Here is a 17,283-nt window from a genome sequence, read left to right as displayed (position 1 = left end):
CCAGGCTTGAACCTGACCGGCACCCCAAAAGGCGGTACCGATCTGGTTTCAAACTGGACTGGCCCCAGTTTGAGCCAGACTGGTTCAAACCAGTTTGAGGTCTACTTGTAAAGGGGAATCCAGTGAGGATTCCCTTTTAGGAGTAAAAGGGCAGGGGGGTTTCCTAGAGCTAGAGGGGAGTCAGGACTACTTACTTTAAGGGGTTGGTGGCAGCTCCCCTCCACCGACCGCCTCCAGAATAGCCCAGGTCTCCAGCCCGAGCCTCCGCACATGTGCAGAGGTCATTTTAGTGACACTGACGCCCATTAAAGTAAGTAGCCCTGACTCCCCTTTAGCTCTAGGAAGCCCCCCTTCCTTTTTACTCATAAAGGGGAATCTTCTCTGGATTCTCCTTTATGAGTAGATCCCCAAACTTGTCCATGAACTGGTTCGGACTCGTTTGACAGGAACTGGACAAGGCCAGGACAGTTCAAATCTGGTTCAGATTCAAATCAAACTGGCCAGCCGGTTCCGTGCACATCCCTAGTAGTGGTAATTATTATAACCACAAACAAAAAAAGAGGCATATCTGGGGAAGGCACCATTTGGTGCTCTCCCTCTGGTATGCTGAGGTCATAGGCCACCAGTGAATTAAAAAACAACAACAACACAAAAATGCTACAATAAAGCCTTCAGCAATGTCTAACCAGAGTGGGAAGTGAAGGGTCAAGCAGTGATCCTTGCCATGAGAACTTGGGTGTTAAAAGTGTGCCCCTATGTTTATTTGGAGATTTCACATTGGGTATTTTGCATTGGGTATGCTTCCTTCAGTTGCCTGTGGATCAGGCCTGGAGTAACTGTTACTAGCAATGCTTTTCTGCCGGCTCCCAGGAGCGCCCCCCCACCCGGGATTGCTTTAAGAGAGGCTTAGATAAATTCATGGAAGACAGTAGGGATGTAAAGGATAGCAGCAAGCTCATGCACCAATTAACTCAGCAGGAAGAATGCAGACAAGGCTCATGGAGGTAAATCTCCCCCCTCATGGAAGAGGTTGAGTCAGCGATAAGGACCTAGATTTGCACCCATTAAAAGTACTGATTGGATTATTGGACTCGCTGTCCATGCAGATTTCCTCTTCACACATCTATGCACTCTATTTTCATGACAATCAGCCTTGGCAATTCCCACATTGTTACACCCAGGAAGAGCGATCAGCAACAATGGAATCCTTGCTGGTTCCACCCAACATACCTATTCAACAATAAAAGTCAATTGGAATGTCCCCCCAGGATATGTTTTTGGGTATAACAGTTTCATGATCCAGTGTGCTCTTTGCCAGCTATCTTGGAGTCACCAGCTGCTTGAGCAATTTACTGTTCACAGGCCACCATGCCAGGCTGTGTCCTGTTCTTCGTACCACCCCCAGATTGGCTTTCTTGCTCTTCCAGATCTGCCCAGTCTTCCTCAGCAACATAGGAAGCTGGTCCCACGGAGGAAGCACCCTCATGATTCACTTCTATCAACTAACCCCTCCAACCTTCTCATCCCTGCCTCTGACCGAGCTGTCCCTGAGGACCAAGTCCTTCAGTTGTTCCAGGAGCCTTGAAGTCCCTTCGTCCAGATCAGGTGATATGAACATTTGCCCCTTGCTGGGCCCAGCATTATCCCTATCCCCTTTTCTTAAACCCAACCGCCTCCTTCTCTAAAAGCTTCTTTCTCTTCCCTGCCTGGGAATTTACACAATTAGGACTTTAAGCTAAAACACAGTTGAACATAACTTTAATCAGGGGCATAACTATGATCGGGCAAGGGGAGGCAGCTGTCTAGGGGCCCTGGCCTCTGGGGGGGCCCTCCAGAGACATTATTATTATTATTATTATTATTATTATTATTATTATTATTACAACCCTGTGAAGTAGGTTAGGCTGAGAGAGAAGTGACTGGCCCAGAGTCACTCAGCAAGTCTCATGGCTGAATGGGGATTTGAACTCGGGTCTCCCCGGTCCTAGTCCAGCACTCTAACCACTACACCATGCTGGCTCTCATGTCACGTGCCTCCTCCCACCCAGTGCCTGCCACAGCTCCTTCAATATGAATTATTCTATTTTTTAAAAAACAATTCCTCCATGTTCGTGCGAGCGTGCCGTATTTCCTTGCCCCTCCCTCTCCATCCTTTTCCCTTGTCAGCTCCTCCTTCTTCCTCATCCATTGGCTGGCGGCACCCCACGTGATAAAGAAAGGGAAGGCAGGCACATGACATGGGTGGGTCGGCTCGGCTTCCTGGACGACGACCACGAGAGCAAGGAAGAGGAGGTCAATTGTAGCCTCTCCAGCCACCAGGCTAGCCATTTCTAAAAAATTCAGTTCTTCTGTTATGGAGATGGAGGAGCCGCAGCAGGACTCAGGCCCCTCAGGTTAGCTTGAGAGTGCTGCTCGTGTTGGGCATTGATTCATTTGGGGGCATCATGGCCCGCTTTCCCCCCTCCCGCCTGCCAGCTGCATGTCTGGCAGTGGGAGTGGGCATATTGATTCATTATTTGGGGCATTATTATGGCCGGTTGCCCACTTCCCCCCCGCCCAGGCTTCGCTTCTGTTTCCCTAACGGAGGGGAGGAAGGGGAAGCAGAGCGTCGTGAAGGGCTTTTATTCATTTTTAATTGCGACGCTCTGCTCCCCCTTCCTCCCCCTGTTATGAAAACAGAAGTGGGGAGGCACACACAGGGGAAGGGTGACGAGTGTGTGCTTTTCACAGTTCCTGGGCTCCATTTATCAGCCGCCTTTTAACATCCAAGACTGTTCTTTGACTCTTAATAACTTAACATGCAAAGGTAGGTAAGAGAGTGGAGAAATCACTTCAACATTACAGACTTGTCCTTGGCACATGAGATCCTATGGGTCTTTTAAAAGTATACATGAAGAAGAAGAAGAAGCCTTTCTTTCTAGCTCTCCCAAATTGGAGAGAGGTCAGTAGTTGCAAGGTTCCATTCACGGTCATTTCATTTCCTGCATGATTATAATCTGCTTTCTGCCTGTTCTGTATCCCATCCCATCCAGCCTCACATTTATTTGAGACAACTTGCCTCCTGAGATTCCTAATGCCCCTCCCTTCTGTCCTTTAAGAAACTTCTGAAAACTTATCTATTCTGCCAGGCTATTAGGGGTGTGTGTGTGTGTGTGTGTGTGTGTGTGTGTGTTTCCCCCCACCACACCCCACTGTTATTTTAATTATCTAAACTGCCTTAAGTCTAAGGGAGTCCGGCAATAAATTAGGTTCTGCTGTGCTGTTATTTACACTTTTTAACTAGTTGGGATAGTTAGCAGAGTCTGCACTGGGCCAGGAGAAGGAGAGGAAGGTGGTGACGGGTGGCGGGGTCATTTTAAAATCTTGTCTCTGGGCCCAAGCCAACCTTGTTATGCCTCTGACTTTAATGGTAATATTGCTTTAACCACACATTTCTTTCTGCTGTGTCCCTCCTTACAATAAATACTTTATTTTGATTTTGAAACTTAAATCTTGCCTCAGTCCAATCATTTCCTGGGCTCACAACTTTGCGCAAATGTAAAGCTGACCTGAAACTGTCCTTTCCAAGCTAATTTCCCCCACGCAAGCCAGAACACAGGTTTAGGGGTGTTCATCAATCACACCAAGCAATTTCATTAACATAACCGCATCCCTATGGGGCATGTAGTGCTTGAATCTCCTCTTGCCAGTGACCACCACTCTCTTTCTGATACTCTTTCAGCATCATGCTTATCATTTGGATGGATTTTCCAACATGCCTCTCTGTTATTCCCAGAGGCTCAAATTTCTAATTACCAAGAGGCAGTGACTACTACAGTCCCCCGTGTGTTGTTACAATTCCCTCCAGGAGACCTTGGGCTCATCTTTCACCCAAAGGCCATCAGAGACTTGTTATCTATTAGGATCACCAGTCTCTAGGCTGTTTTCTGTGCTTCCTGTTCAGGGAAACACGAGGAGCAAAAATACTGGCGTGTGGAGGGGAGGTGGAGTAAGAGAAGCTTGTAGAATGGCTGTTTGCTGCGTGTGGGAAATGCAGCTAGCAGGGCTTGAATCTGATTAGTAGACTGGGAGAGAGTGAGATGAGTGTACAGAAGCAGTGCTACTACAATGCTGGCATTCAGGAAGCTCAGTTGCTTTAACCATTTTTGGAGGGGCGGTATAGAAATCAGAGAGAGAGAGAGAGAGAGAGAGAGAGAGAGAGAGAGAGGTGTCATACTGAATCCATAGCTTTGGGAAAGTACCTTAGCACTTGATGTGAAAAAGCACTTGTGAGTTTGCTGTCTGATTATTTATTTATTACATTTAGAAACTGCCCCATCCAAAGGCTCTTGTGAATAAATGTATCACTATGGTTTCACCTTAAAGCGATACCTGATCAAAGTCTGGGATTTGACAAAAAAAAGGAGAAAAGGTTCATGTTCCTTAATAGGAATATAAGAAGCTGCCACCACAGTACCAAGTCAAACCATTGGTCATAAGAACATAAGAACTGCCCTGCTGGATCAGGCCCAAGGCCCATCCAGTCCAGCATCCTGTTTCACACAGTAGCTCACCAGATGCCTCTGAGAAGCCCACAGGCAAGAGATGAAGGTATGCCTTCTCTCCTGCTGTTGCTCCCCTGCAACTGGTATTGAGAGGCATCTTGCCTCTGAGGCTGCTGGTGGCCTACAGTCATCAGACTACTAGCCATTGATAGACCTGTCCTCCATGAATTTATCTAAGCCCCTTTTAAAGCAATCCAGGCTGGCGGCTCAATATTGTCTACATTGACTGGCAGTGGCTCTTCAAGGTTTCAGGCAGGAGTCTTGCCCAGCCCCACCTGGAGATGCCAGAAATTGAACCTTCTGCATGCAAAGCAGATGCTCGATCACTGAGCTACAGCACCATCCCAGTCAGAGGATGCCTCTTTATTGTTAGTTAGAAGATGGTTTCTTAATACAAGAGATGTCTGAATAGTTTAGAATGGTAAAGCCAACAATATTTGGAGAAGGGAAGGATAAGTAAGTAAGTGAGTGTGGACTGCTTGGTGACAAGATAAGGTTGCTCTCAGGTACTTGCTGAGAGGCCTCTAAATTATCCCTTAGTGGGGTAAGCACCCTATTCTGTGGACTTCTGGAGCTGGCCATGAGTTTTAGGCCTGAAGTAGCACCTAGTCAGATGCTGCTGGGAAGAGAAGAGGCTAAAGGCGTAGACCCAGCACATGCACATTTAGTGGAAGAAAAGTTATGGGGCCCAACTGTTAAATTAGCCCACACCCTTGCATGCACTATGACTGCCAGGGTGAGAGGGGACCCACCAGATCTGGCTCTGCTCCCATGCTGTTACCTTACCCTCTGATAGTAGGAAAGTGAAAGTGAAACCAATCAAAGAGTCAATACTATCCCTCTGTCCAAAACTAGCCTAACTCTGGGCCAAGTCTTTACTATTTATTCCTTCATTTTATAGCTCAGTTCATTGGGCCGAATTTGCAGGGGCACAGCTGTTACTGAATGGGGGGCACAAATGTCCCTGGGCTTCTAAGGGAGGGGGTCACCAGCTGGGCTACAGTTTGCTCTTGGCTCTCCCACTCCCCAAAGAAGTGGGGCAGGGGCCTATCTTCATTTTTTTGTCCCAGGGCTCATTCCAGCTTTGCTGTGCCCCTGCGAATGTGCATTATCCTGGAGAATTCAACAGATAGAAGCAATCCTTTCCCAGTCATGGAGGATTTCTGCATTCTTTAGAGAAAAGGATTCTGAGCAATAAGGGGATAAGGACAGTGAGACAGGTGGTGGTGGTGGTGTTTTTCAGAAGACAGTCCTCTTCAGTGTTCCCTTTAACAGGGATTCCCAGATGTTGCTGACTACAACTTACATCAGCAGCAGCCAAAGACCATCACAGCTGGGAATGCTGGGAGTTGTAGTCAACACCACCTGGGAATTATTGTTACAAGGAACACTGGTCTTCTTCCATAAAGATCACAAATGCCGGCCACTTGTGTTCTTGACAAACACATGCAGAGCATCTGGAAACACAGTGGCATGGAAACAAAACACCAAGGAAAACTCCACCCTGCTGACCTACTTATCCTTGTGCTTTCAAAGGTATTGGCGCTTCTTCACATAGTCTCTCCACAGGCCAGAGTTCAGATGATACCTTATTGGCCCCCAAGATTAGAAAAGGACGCGTCAAGTAGGGATGTGCGAAACGTTTCGGATACAAAACGTTTTGTACCCAAAACAGCCTGTTTCGGGTGTTTTGTAGACAAAACAAAACACCCATTTTCCAGATCCAAAAGTTTTGTATACAAAACAAAACACCCCGTTTCGGCTACAAAACGTTTTGTTGTTTCGGACCTCCATTTTGTGGTGATCTCTGAGTCAGTCTCCATTTTGTGTTTGACATCTCTTTGAATTTCCCACCCTTCCAGCCTTCTGATCGGTGACTTGAATCACGGGCTGACCTGCTGACAATTCCCTCCTTGTTCCCCATTGGCTCTTTTGCTTCTTCCCACTCTTTACTGACCCCACATTGGCCAGGGGAAGGGTTGCTAACCCATGGGGTGCTGGGTTCTGCTGTTTCTGTGGTGTTCTGAGTGTAGATTCTCTGGTAGCATATGAGAGTGGATTCTTGTTTTTCACTGAAAATCTCATATGCTACCAGAGAATCTACAATTAACATCTCAGAAACAACAAAACCCAGTACCCCACAGGCTTGTGGGTATGGTTGTGGTTGGCACCCTATGTGCACTACACAACCCCTCACCCTCCCCAAGTGGAATTATGGGGCTGCTGAAACCTCCATTATTCCCTATGGGAGAAATCTTAAAGACACGTAAACTTCAACAAATCACAAAAGATCAGCCCTTTGCCCAATTCCTTTGAAATAATTCTGGAAGTTTCCTTGCCCCCACTGGGCACTACCACCCACCACACTCTGCTCTGGGTCATCCCTTTCCCCTTGATTTGAAGCGATACATTTGCTGGAATCCCCATTATCCCCTATGGGAAAATTCTTAAAGATGTGTAAACTTAAAAAAAAATCACACACACACACAAATCACCCCTTTGCCTAATTCCTTTGAAATTTGGGTGGTAGCTTCCACCCATTGGACACTACTACCACCACCACCCACTCTTTTTGCCCTGGGACCCTTTTTAAAAATCCAAATCAATTCGGATTCGGATTCGGAAAATTTGGCTACAAAACAAAACAGGGCTGATTTGGATTCAGAAAATTTGGGTACAAAACAAAACGGGGATGTTTTGATTTGGATACAAATCGAAACAAGAAAATTCCGAAATGCACACCCCTAGCGTCAAGAGAGCACCTGTCATGACATCTTCCGTGGATATCCCAATGCTCCCCACCTGCACTTGGCACTATGGCCTGTCTATATGTGCAATGGAAAAAGGCGCACAAATCCTGAAGTAGCCTTTTCCATTTTAGGCTGTGGGTAGGAGATGATATTTTTGAATGCTCTCTCACATATAAATAGCTTCTTGCAAGTTCTAATTTAGCCTGCTTCCTGCTATGTAAGTTTTTGGTTTTTTGTTGAACAGGTTCGTTTCTAAACAACAGTTCTTGAAAAAAACAGCAACGAAATGAGGCCAAGGAAGAACTAAAATATGAGAAAAACACATCCAATCTATCCTGATAGATACGAATACTGGGCCCTAACACAGAGTCTTGACCAAGGGTCCTCTTGCAAGCCCCCTTAGTCAGCTTCTGCAGCAAGCCTGGGTTGTCCCTTGCTCAGCCTCTGGTCCTGCTCTTCCTTCCCAGTTCTGGGGGTTCAGTTCCAGACCGTTTCTTCAGCTGCTTTAGGAGTGATTTGGTCCTCCAGAGAGTCACCACTCTTCCAGTGATATCTCAGCTCTCTTTACAGTACTAGTTCTGATTCTCTCTGACTGGGACAGCCTTATCTTGACTGCTCTTCAGCTCTCCAACGTGCATTCTCTGCACTAAACTCTGCTGAAAGCAACCTCCTTATATTCTCTTTTCCCCTCCATTTTTTCCAAACCAACCAACCAACACCATTCAAGTTCCCTCCATTATTTAAAAACATACCCAATCAAATCAATCTCCCCCCATATCAAACCAGTATATTTCTCCCTCCAAAACCAAACTGTAGAACAGAGGCTGTGAACTTTTGACCCCTGCTCAGCTTTTTAAGCTAGGGAGTGGCATGCTGTGCTTTTGCCTACCTTCGGTCTGCAGCAACCAGCAGCTTCAGGCAGGTCAGATCTCCCTTGGCTGCTGCATAATGGGCTGGCACTGCTCCCTCCCGGGTCTCTGTTGCAGGATTGTAGCCAGCCTGGATCAGCCACTCAACAGCCTCTGAATGTCCAAAGCGAGCAGCCAGATGGAGTGGAGAAGCCCCCGAAGCGTCTTGTTCCTGTGAAGAGAAGGATAAACAGTTTGGGAATAGTCATCTGTAAAGCCTCACCCTCCTCACTTCAGCATGTCTCTCAGGGCCAGTTTACAAGGCTCCTGGGAAGGCCCCCTAGGACATTTGGAGGCCCTCCTGGAGACAGGAGGCCACGGAGCAGCACCCCAAGGTCCAGGGGAAAGATTGCCTCTGGATAGGCCTTGGGCGTGATCCAGTAGGGCTTTTCTTGTGTTCTTATGTAGGGTGTATCGGTGCTGCCACCTCCAAGAATGTCTAGCAAGTGGTATGGGGACTCCTTCTCAGATGGGATGATTCACATGCTGAGCCACTGTACATGTCACTGGCTTTTCATTAGAATACAGGAGGTAAAGTGCAAATTAAAGTGTTTGTGTACATCTGGATGATGTAAATAATACTTAAGGAGAAGGATAAATTGTGGTGCAAATACATTAACAGCTTTCTGTTTAAAAACCAGTAATACTTAGGCAGGGCCATGCAAAAGGAACCATTACTTCAGTCAGCTCCTGTTCTTGATCCAGCTTCTCTAGAGGAAAAGCAAAGAAGTATCCTTAAAGATTATGCATTTTTGTTGGCCAACTAGTGGCAACTCCAGGCTTGAGGGGAAACTGGGGGAAGTGCCCTCCAGAGGACCCCCTCTTACATTGATACTTTCTAATGTGAGTGGGCTGTGCCCCCTCTTACATTGATGTTTTCCCAAGTGGGTGGGCTGTGCCTGGCTTACTGGGCAGCTACTGGGCAGTAGCAGTGGTCATCTCAGCACCAAAGGTTAGCCATGGTGGGCTTACCTGGCAACAAGCAACAGCTGCTCTTAGCACCTGGCAGCTAGAGCTGCCATTTTAATTCCCCCATCGTTCCACCGATGCAGTGCCATTCCTGAACAATTCTGTTTTAGGAGCATTATGGGGGAATTAAATGGGAGGTTGCAGTGCTGAAAGGAGCACCAGTGGGAAGGTGCATGCATGCATCTGGAAGGAAGGCAGGAAGGAGCACACTGGCACTGCAGGCATCACAGTGGGCACTCCGCAGGCCCAAGAATGCCATGTGCTGATGCCAGCCCTGGGACTAACCTCTAAACAGAACCATTAAAGCAACTAAATGAAGATATGCCTTTATGCTCCTATGCTTGTATTTCATGTCCTCATCTTGAAGATACTCAGTACTTTATATTCTAACAAAAACTGCATCAACTGGCAGGCCAGGAGATCCAGGAAAAAAAGAAGAGTTTCAGTATAACAGTTTTCCAAAATGGCAACAGATGGAAACGTACATATAATAAAAAGAGTAGATGGTCATCAGTTACATTTGTACATTATGTGTATTTGTACAGTTTGTACATTATTGTGTTCCTAGATTATCTCTGTCACCAGCATATGCAGCAAACTGCAGCTGGAGCTATTTCTTTCTTTCTTTCTTTCTTTCTTTCTAAATGCCAGTTCCCCAAATCCCATCACACACTAGCATGGACAGGAAATAGAACCAAAGGTGGGGCTCTGTAGATGAGGTAAACTTGATTCAAAATAGTTGAGAGACAGAGAACAAGTATATGCATCGCCTCAATAGTGTCCCCAAGTACATCTGTGCAGTTTCTCCCCTATAAGTGAATGGTTGCTATTCAAAGTGTTGCATTTATGACACACTGTTATGATGAGAACAAAATATACCCTCTAACCCTAACATTGGATTGTGGATCCCCTCAAGAATTTCATCACTGAGACTCTCAATGACAAGAGATCCTGCAAGGCGCACAATGGGTGCCTCCATGCACCCATCACAATGCACTCACCCAATAGTACGTTGCATTATGACAAGCACACCTCTTCCACATACACACCACCTACCACGATGAGTGGCAAGTTGCTAGTTTTCAGTAAACACCCAAGTTTCAAGATTGTGGATGGCAGCTCAGCCTCTAGGGCTGTTTGGAGAAAGAGATTGCTGGTAAACCAGAATAATCCCAAAGTAGCAAGATGGATAAAGACACTGCATGCATGTCCAACTGGAAAGACAAATGACCTTTTCTGAAAGCAAGCCTCTAGCTCAGTCCTACTTTCTGTTGTCGCCATTTAGGAAGCCTTGTTTGGCAGCCACCTTACCTGCATGCTATACCCTCCATCTTTGATCAGCCACTGCAGTTCGGCCAAGTTGCCCATGGCTGCCGCATCATGTGCTGGAGTTGCACCATTGTTCGCTCTCTGATTCCTGGGAAGCTTTGCTTGAAGTACAAGGAACTTGAGGCACTCCAGCCTGCCTGCTCGTGACGCATGATGGACCAGACCTGCTCCCAAGCTGTCAGTGATATTCCGACGCAAAGCACCATCTACATGCAGCTGCTTCAAGGTAGTCAAATCTCCTTCCTTGGCAGCTAAAATTGCCCTGTGGTCTCCCATCTCAGGAGTCTTGCCGTTGCCTTTACTGGAAGCTTGTACTTTGTCTCTTGTTTATGTACCAGCCAAGCAGATGGTATGTGTCTCTGGTTACCTGGTAAGGCACTGCAGGGAGTATATGTACTGCAAGGGGACTCAGAGAAGGGGCATATTATCGGTGAGAGAAAATGAATAAAAGCTACTTGCGGAGTCGGGGATTTTCTCCTTTCTTTCATGACACTCACTCCCAAATTGTGAAAAAGTGATGTGATAAAACATAAAGCAAGCTTTGTACTATAACTGTAAGGTATGGCAGACTTGAAAATGAAACATCTGTGATGAAATTATCAAGTCTAGTTCTTTTAGAAGTATTTTCCTGAGGGACCCCTAAAACCATTCACAGCCTATTTTATCTTTTTCTATATTAAAAACGAGATTCAAATTAATCAATGGATGAAAACAGAAAAGCCCTGCAGTGTGTGTGTGTGTATTTGTATTTCCTGGTGGTGATGTACACATTCTTAGTATACCCAATTGCTGTTTCAAACCATGGCCATTCCACCGCAATAGTGAATTATTGTGAGTGATATGTCATTGGGAATAACTAAGGGATATGATTCTGCAAATATTTGTACACTGGCATTGCATAAATCTGCCAAAACCAGGAAACTGGGATCACTGTCTGCAGCAACATCCCTGAAGAGATGGTAAAGCCTTGCATTTCATTGTGAACTAGTAAAAAGGTGTGTTGCAGAGCCAAACTCAGGGCTTCTAAGATATATTTACTCAGTTTTCTTACATATGAAAATGACATTGTGCAATAATCAACTTGCTATTATGCACCCCACCTTGGAAAGTTTACTACAAAATGTTTCATAATAAATCTATGTGAATTTTATTTAACAGTCAGATCAAAGCTTTTACTGGCAGATAAAACTTTCCAGAGTTTTCCAGTTTGGATCATTGCAGCAGCAGGAGTTCCTATTGAATATTCCTTTTAAACTCACTTCTGTACTGGAGAATAAACACTGATAATGTTTGACTGAGCTAACTTCAGGTCTGCTCCCAAAATCATTTTAACTGGAATTACCAGAGATTGAGCCTGCGGGCTTTGGGACGTAAAGCATGTGTTTTATACTTGCAGAACTGTATACCATCTTCTTTTAAATGTTGTGTATGGACTCAGCATGCACAACTGCTGATTCAGTAATGGGCTATCAACCAGTTCTTGATGGGTTGCATTCTGAGCAGATTTACAGGGATCTTTACCCAGCTTCAGCAGATCTGTCAGTTGCATCCTCTATTTCAGTCAGATCTTGCAACAGTGAAATCAAGATTCTCATTGGAATTCTTTGTGATCATCCCCCCACCCCACCCCAGCATCTTGCTTTTCACAATTTCCTATCCCCCGGACTCTTTTCCCTTCAGAGTTATTTGCCTTGGGACCCTATTTTCTCTCTCTTTGATATCATTAAAATCAGCTTTCCTGAAATCTATAGTACACACTCCACTAACCTCAGTTTCCCTTCCCTTGATATTATGAATGTCAAGGTAATGTGGTCACTTTCTCCCAAGGTTCCCACCACTTTTACTTCATCAACCAATTCCCCCATGCTAAACACGATCCACCCTGGTTTGTATTTGAATGGGAGACTATGTGTATGAACACTGTAAGATATTCCCTTTAGGGATATTCCCTCCTTTATGGGGTGGGGCTGCTCTGGGGAAGGCATCTGCATGCTTGCAAGCAGAAGGTTCCAAGTTCCTTCCCTGGTATCTCCAGATAGGGTTGAGAGAGACTCCTCTCTGTAACCTTGAGAAGCCACTACTGAACTAGATGGTCCAATGGTCTGACTTGGTAGAAGGCAGCTTCCCATATTCCTATGTCCAGACAGCCGCCTTCTACTTTCTGATAAATGAAGTGGTTAGCAAGGCCATGTTGGAGATGGAGTTCCAGTGCATCAACCTTTTGCACCAACTATCCTAATGACCACTAGGGGCATTGGGAATAGAGACAGAGAGTAAGGGTCTCCCTGTCTGTCCTTACTCTATGACCCCTGATCTGACTCTTCAGCACTTCCTGTGCTGAGTCACAATCCTTCCTTTCCTCTTAGAGTAGATGGAAACTACCTCTTTTCTTACCTATTCATTATGTAGTCCTTTAGATTAGGATTAGGTCTTTCCTATCCAAGTGTACTTAACCAATAAATACTTAGTATTTCGTTCTACAAGAATCTCCTTGTGTTTTTTCTAAATAGCTGCAACAACTAAACCATACTATGCTACCTACTCTGTAACTGGAGTATGTGCTCTCTTCCTTAGTGCTCTGTTTACATACCGGGGGGTGGGGTGGGGAATTAACAACCCCCAAAAGGCAAGGCAAGGATTTGTTAGGTATTCCACTCTTAGAGTTCAACTGCCAGCAGATGTTAGGATTGCTGAAGTCCCCCATGACTACCATCGCTCACCTCTAAAAGTATGGCAAACTGTTGAATCACTCTGGCAGCTAGACTGAGCACATTGGCATTCAGTTTGCTATACCTGGTCTATACTTTCTTCTGTGTTGTCAGTGCAGATAATGGTACTCTGATGCTACAATTTAGAAAAGGACAGGTACAATGCATGTGAAATATGTAGGGAGGTGTGAGACTACTGCACTTCATGACCAGCAACATTCTTCACACAGGAGGCAGGCTCTTCGGAGGCAGCCAGGATGCCAGAACACGGGCTTCACCAAAGCCTGGTCATCAGCAAGGAAAACTGGGCAGAAATAACGGACTGCAGCACAGAACTGTCACCAGTTGTTGGTGCAATAGCTGATGCCCAGAACAGCTGCACAAAATTGCCTATTTTCCCCAATCTAAGAAAGCTATGTAGGGGGTTATGAGTCTGAACTCCTGTGGTGATTGTTTATAATTGGAAATAGTCCATACTAATCCAGGAGAACATCTGCACATGAGCTGCTTCCAAAACCCAACAGCTAAACAGAGACTGAGACCAACACACTTTTGCCACCTTCTTAGCTGCCTCACTTTGAGGGACCCACACTAGAGGGAATGGGCAAAGGCAACTTCCACAAGAGACATATCCAGGGTGGGAACCATGAGGGTACAATAGAACCAGATGCACAAAGCAACAATGAGGTATGTATGCCAAAAGTAAGTGCAGACATGTTCTGAACGCCTGGACCAATATGAACCAAATCAGGTAGAGTTGTAGGGAAACTTCAACAGTATAGTTTGTGATGTCATCCATCCCAATCCAAGATGGCGGACACAAACTTTTGAGGCACAAGTGGGCTAACTTGTGAACTGTTTAACTGATTTGAACCAAATTTGGTACAGCTGTAGGGACACATAGGGACACCTCAATGGCATAGTTTGTGATGATGTCATCCACCCCTATCCAAGATAGTGGTTGTATGAATGTTTGAGGCACAAGCTGGCTAATTTGTGGACTGTCTAACCCATTGAACCAAATTGGGCACAGCTGTAGTGAGTGACACACAGGGACACCTCAACGGCATAGTTTGTGATGATGTCATCCACACCAATTCAAGATGGCAGACACATAAACTTTGGAGACGCAAGTGGGCTAACTTGTGAACCACTTAACCAATTTGAACCAAATTTGCTACAGCTGTAGAGACACATAGGGATGTCCCTATGGTGTAGTTTGTGATGATGTGATCCACCCCAATCCAAGGTGATGGACGTGTGAACTTTTGAGGCGCAAATGCACTAACCTGAGGACTAACTGATTTGAACCAAATTTGATAGTTGTGGTGAGTGACACACAGGGACACCTCAGTGATGTAGTTTGTAATGATGTCATCCATGCTGATCCAAGATGGTGGATGCATGAACATTTGAAGTGCAAGAGATCTAACTTGTGGACCTCGATTTGAACCAAATTTAGTCCACTTGTAGAGACAGTGAAAGGAAAGTAGGCTGACTAGTTCTCACTAGAACAACATTTAAATTTGGGTTGGTATTGGTACAGGCTTATTTTTAACAGCATAATTTTACTTGTCTAAATTTTAAATTATCTGTTTCAGAATGTTACTCATTTTTACCCTTTTGTACATAGCGAGCTACAAACTGAAAAACAATATTGACATTCTAAAAGAGCAGCAAGTGGCATGTGACTGATTATTTTCCATACAAAGCCAATCAACCAACCATGATCTCTTCATCTTTCTTGCAGTAATATCAACTGGACTGGCTGTGGCAAGAAGCAATGAAAGTAACTGAAATGGGTAACAGCCTTCTCCAGCTGCCACTTTTTCCCATAATCCCTTCCACCACACGGTTCTGAAATTCAAAAGTTTTCAGGAAAACGCCTTTTATTTAACATATTCCAGATTGACATAGTCTCCTAGTTTGGGGAAGCTCTCACCTCCCCAATATCTAACTGAACAAAAATTAAAGTGGTGATTTTCTTTATTTAGCAGGGGGAGAGCAAATGGCCCTATCCATCCCCAGAACAGCATCCCTACAAGTGGCTGTTGCTGGTATCCATCTTATGTTTCTTTTTTAGATTGTGTGGGGACAGGGAGCCATTTTATTTATTTCTATCTATGTAAATCACCTTGGAAACTTTTGTTGAAAAGCGGTATATAAATATCCGTCGTATTCGTATGTTTGGCAATCCTTCCACAACTCAGCATTATTATTCCATCTGATCATTTCCCATCAATTAGTGCCAACTGCACAACCCATTGTTCATAGCAGGCTTGATGTTTTCCTATGACAGTTAACTCACAGCCATCTCTTAGGCCTTCCTTTTAGGGATACAAGCAAATGATAGTGCAAGTAATTGATAATGGTAGACAGAAACCATCCAGAGAATATGGGGAAATACTATGTTAAAGAATACAGTATTTCTTCCTATAGATGTGACAAATTCTCTGAAGCACCTAGCACTGGAAACAGGGTGCTGACAAGTTTCCGATATTTCAGAAATGCCCTGAACTCTTTTGACAGCAAAAATAATATCCTTACATTTGAGGACTGTTGAAGGAAATGGAGAGCCCTGTCTTCCTAGGTTTGTATAGACTATTCTCTTTCGGCGGGATTAAAATCTCCAGGGTATACAATTGAGAGAATGTTTGTTTCTGATGTTCCAGCAGTGGTAGGAAGCATCATGTACTCCTGAGATAATAATGGCATTTACATGCATTCCTCCCTGAGCCTGGATGTGGACACACTCTGCAACTAGTATTACTGTTTCTAATACACATAACCTACATCCAGCATTTTGCATACTTATCCTTATTCCTCTGGAGTAGCACCATATATTGCCCCCACAAAATAACATACTAACTAAATTACTATTTTATATATCTATCAAGGCTGCAGAAATCCAGGCATCTGAGCAAGATCTGAAGGGAAAGGTCTCACCAAAGGGAGGAGGAATAATATAAACTTTGCTTGCCCTTGCAATTCTGTTCCTTTCCCCATCCTCTCCAATGTCCTCTCTTCTAAAAAGACTACTGACTCTTTCATACTAGAAAAGAGAGTGCTGTGCATGCAGCTTCTTCTCTTGGTACTCCAGTACCCATTTGTGCCAGGAGCATGTGCCAGAGCCAGCCTCCTGAGAATACACGAAAGCTGGTCTTGTGGCAGCACGCATGACTCGTCCCATTAGCTAATCAGGGTCTGCCCGGTTGCATTCGAATGGGAGACCTGATGTGTGAGCACTGTAAGATATTCCCCTCAGGGGATGGAGCTGCTCTGGGAAGAGCAGAAGGTTCCCAGTTCCCTCCCTGGCTTCTCCAAGATAGGGCTGAGAGAGACTCCTGCCTGCAGCCTTGGAGAAGTCGCTGCCAGTCTGTGGAGACAATACTGAGCTAGATAGACCAATGGTCTGACTCTTCCTATGTTCCTATATTCCTATGTACTCCATGGCTCTGCTTTGTGTTTAGCACAGAATTGAGCCATGGCAGTAGAATGTGCAAGGTGGGAAGGGGAGAATCAAACCTCTGTCTTCTCCTTCAAAGTCACCGACCACACATAGTGCCTGTAGGTGAAAACACAGGGCAAGGTTATGGGACTGCCTCTTTCCACAGCCAAGCAAGCAGTAGCAGCAATGGTTCAGTGCAGTACTCACCCACACAGGGGGCAACTGCTTCCCAGTCCAGGCAAACTGGAAGGCTGGCATCAAAAGAGAGTGCTATTTCTAAGTACCAAACAACCACCAGTTGTTTTGTTTTGGGATTTACCTCTCAATTAATGTATGTATGCAATCAGTATGCAATTGTTCACTCTTATTCCCTGAACGCACTTAAGAGACCTCAATACATGCCCTCCTACACTCAAGGAGAGAGAGACCTGAACATTCACCTGGGATTTCCCCCACCCTCTCCTCTCACTTGCTAAAATCACAGGCAGACTCTCCTCAAATGTGGTGAACACACTTAGTGAGCGCTGAGCTCTGAAAGGAAGAGCTACCGTCAGCACTGCACAGAATGGCCTGCTGTACTCAAGGGGCTCAGGAGTCACTAGCGGTTATTCATCAAGAATCAAGGGG

The 17,283-nt window shown here is 45.2% G+C and overlaps 1 protein-coding gene across 1 annotated transcript in view; it reads right to left on the bottom strand.

The window, feature by feature from the left end:
- ESPNL (espin like) overlaps positions 1–10,783 on the bottom strand; it is a 40,177-nt gene extending 29,394 nt beyond the window's left edge. Inside the window, exons 1-2 of the mRNA XM_053304673.1 lie at positions 10,483–10,783; positions 8,184–8,374 (exon numbers count right to left, since the gene is read on the bottom strand). Coding sequence (XP_053160648.1) covers positions 8,184–8,374; positions 10,483–10,776 — 485 coding nt within the window. The 5' untranslated portion in view covers positions 10,777–10,783. The remainder of the gene's footprint in view (positions 1–8,183; positions 8,375–10,482) is intronic.
- Positions 10,784–17,283: the final 6,500 nt, after the last annotated feature.

Source organism: Hemicordylus capensis, chromosome 3, assembly GCF_027244095.1.
Source record: "Hemicordylus capensis ecotype Gifberg chromosome 3, rHemCap1.1.pri, whole genome shotgun sequence".
NCBI classification, from domain to species: Eukaryota; Metazoa; Chordata; class Lepidosauria; order Squamata; family Cordylidae; genus Hemicordylus; species Hemicordylus capensis.
Note: the sequence above shows the minus strand (reverse complement) of the source record. Positions and strands in the feature narration are given on the sequence as shown.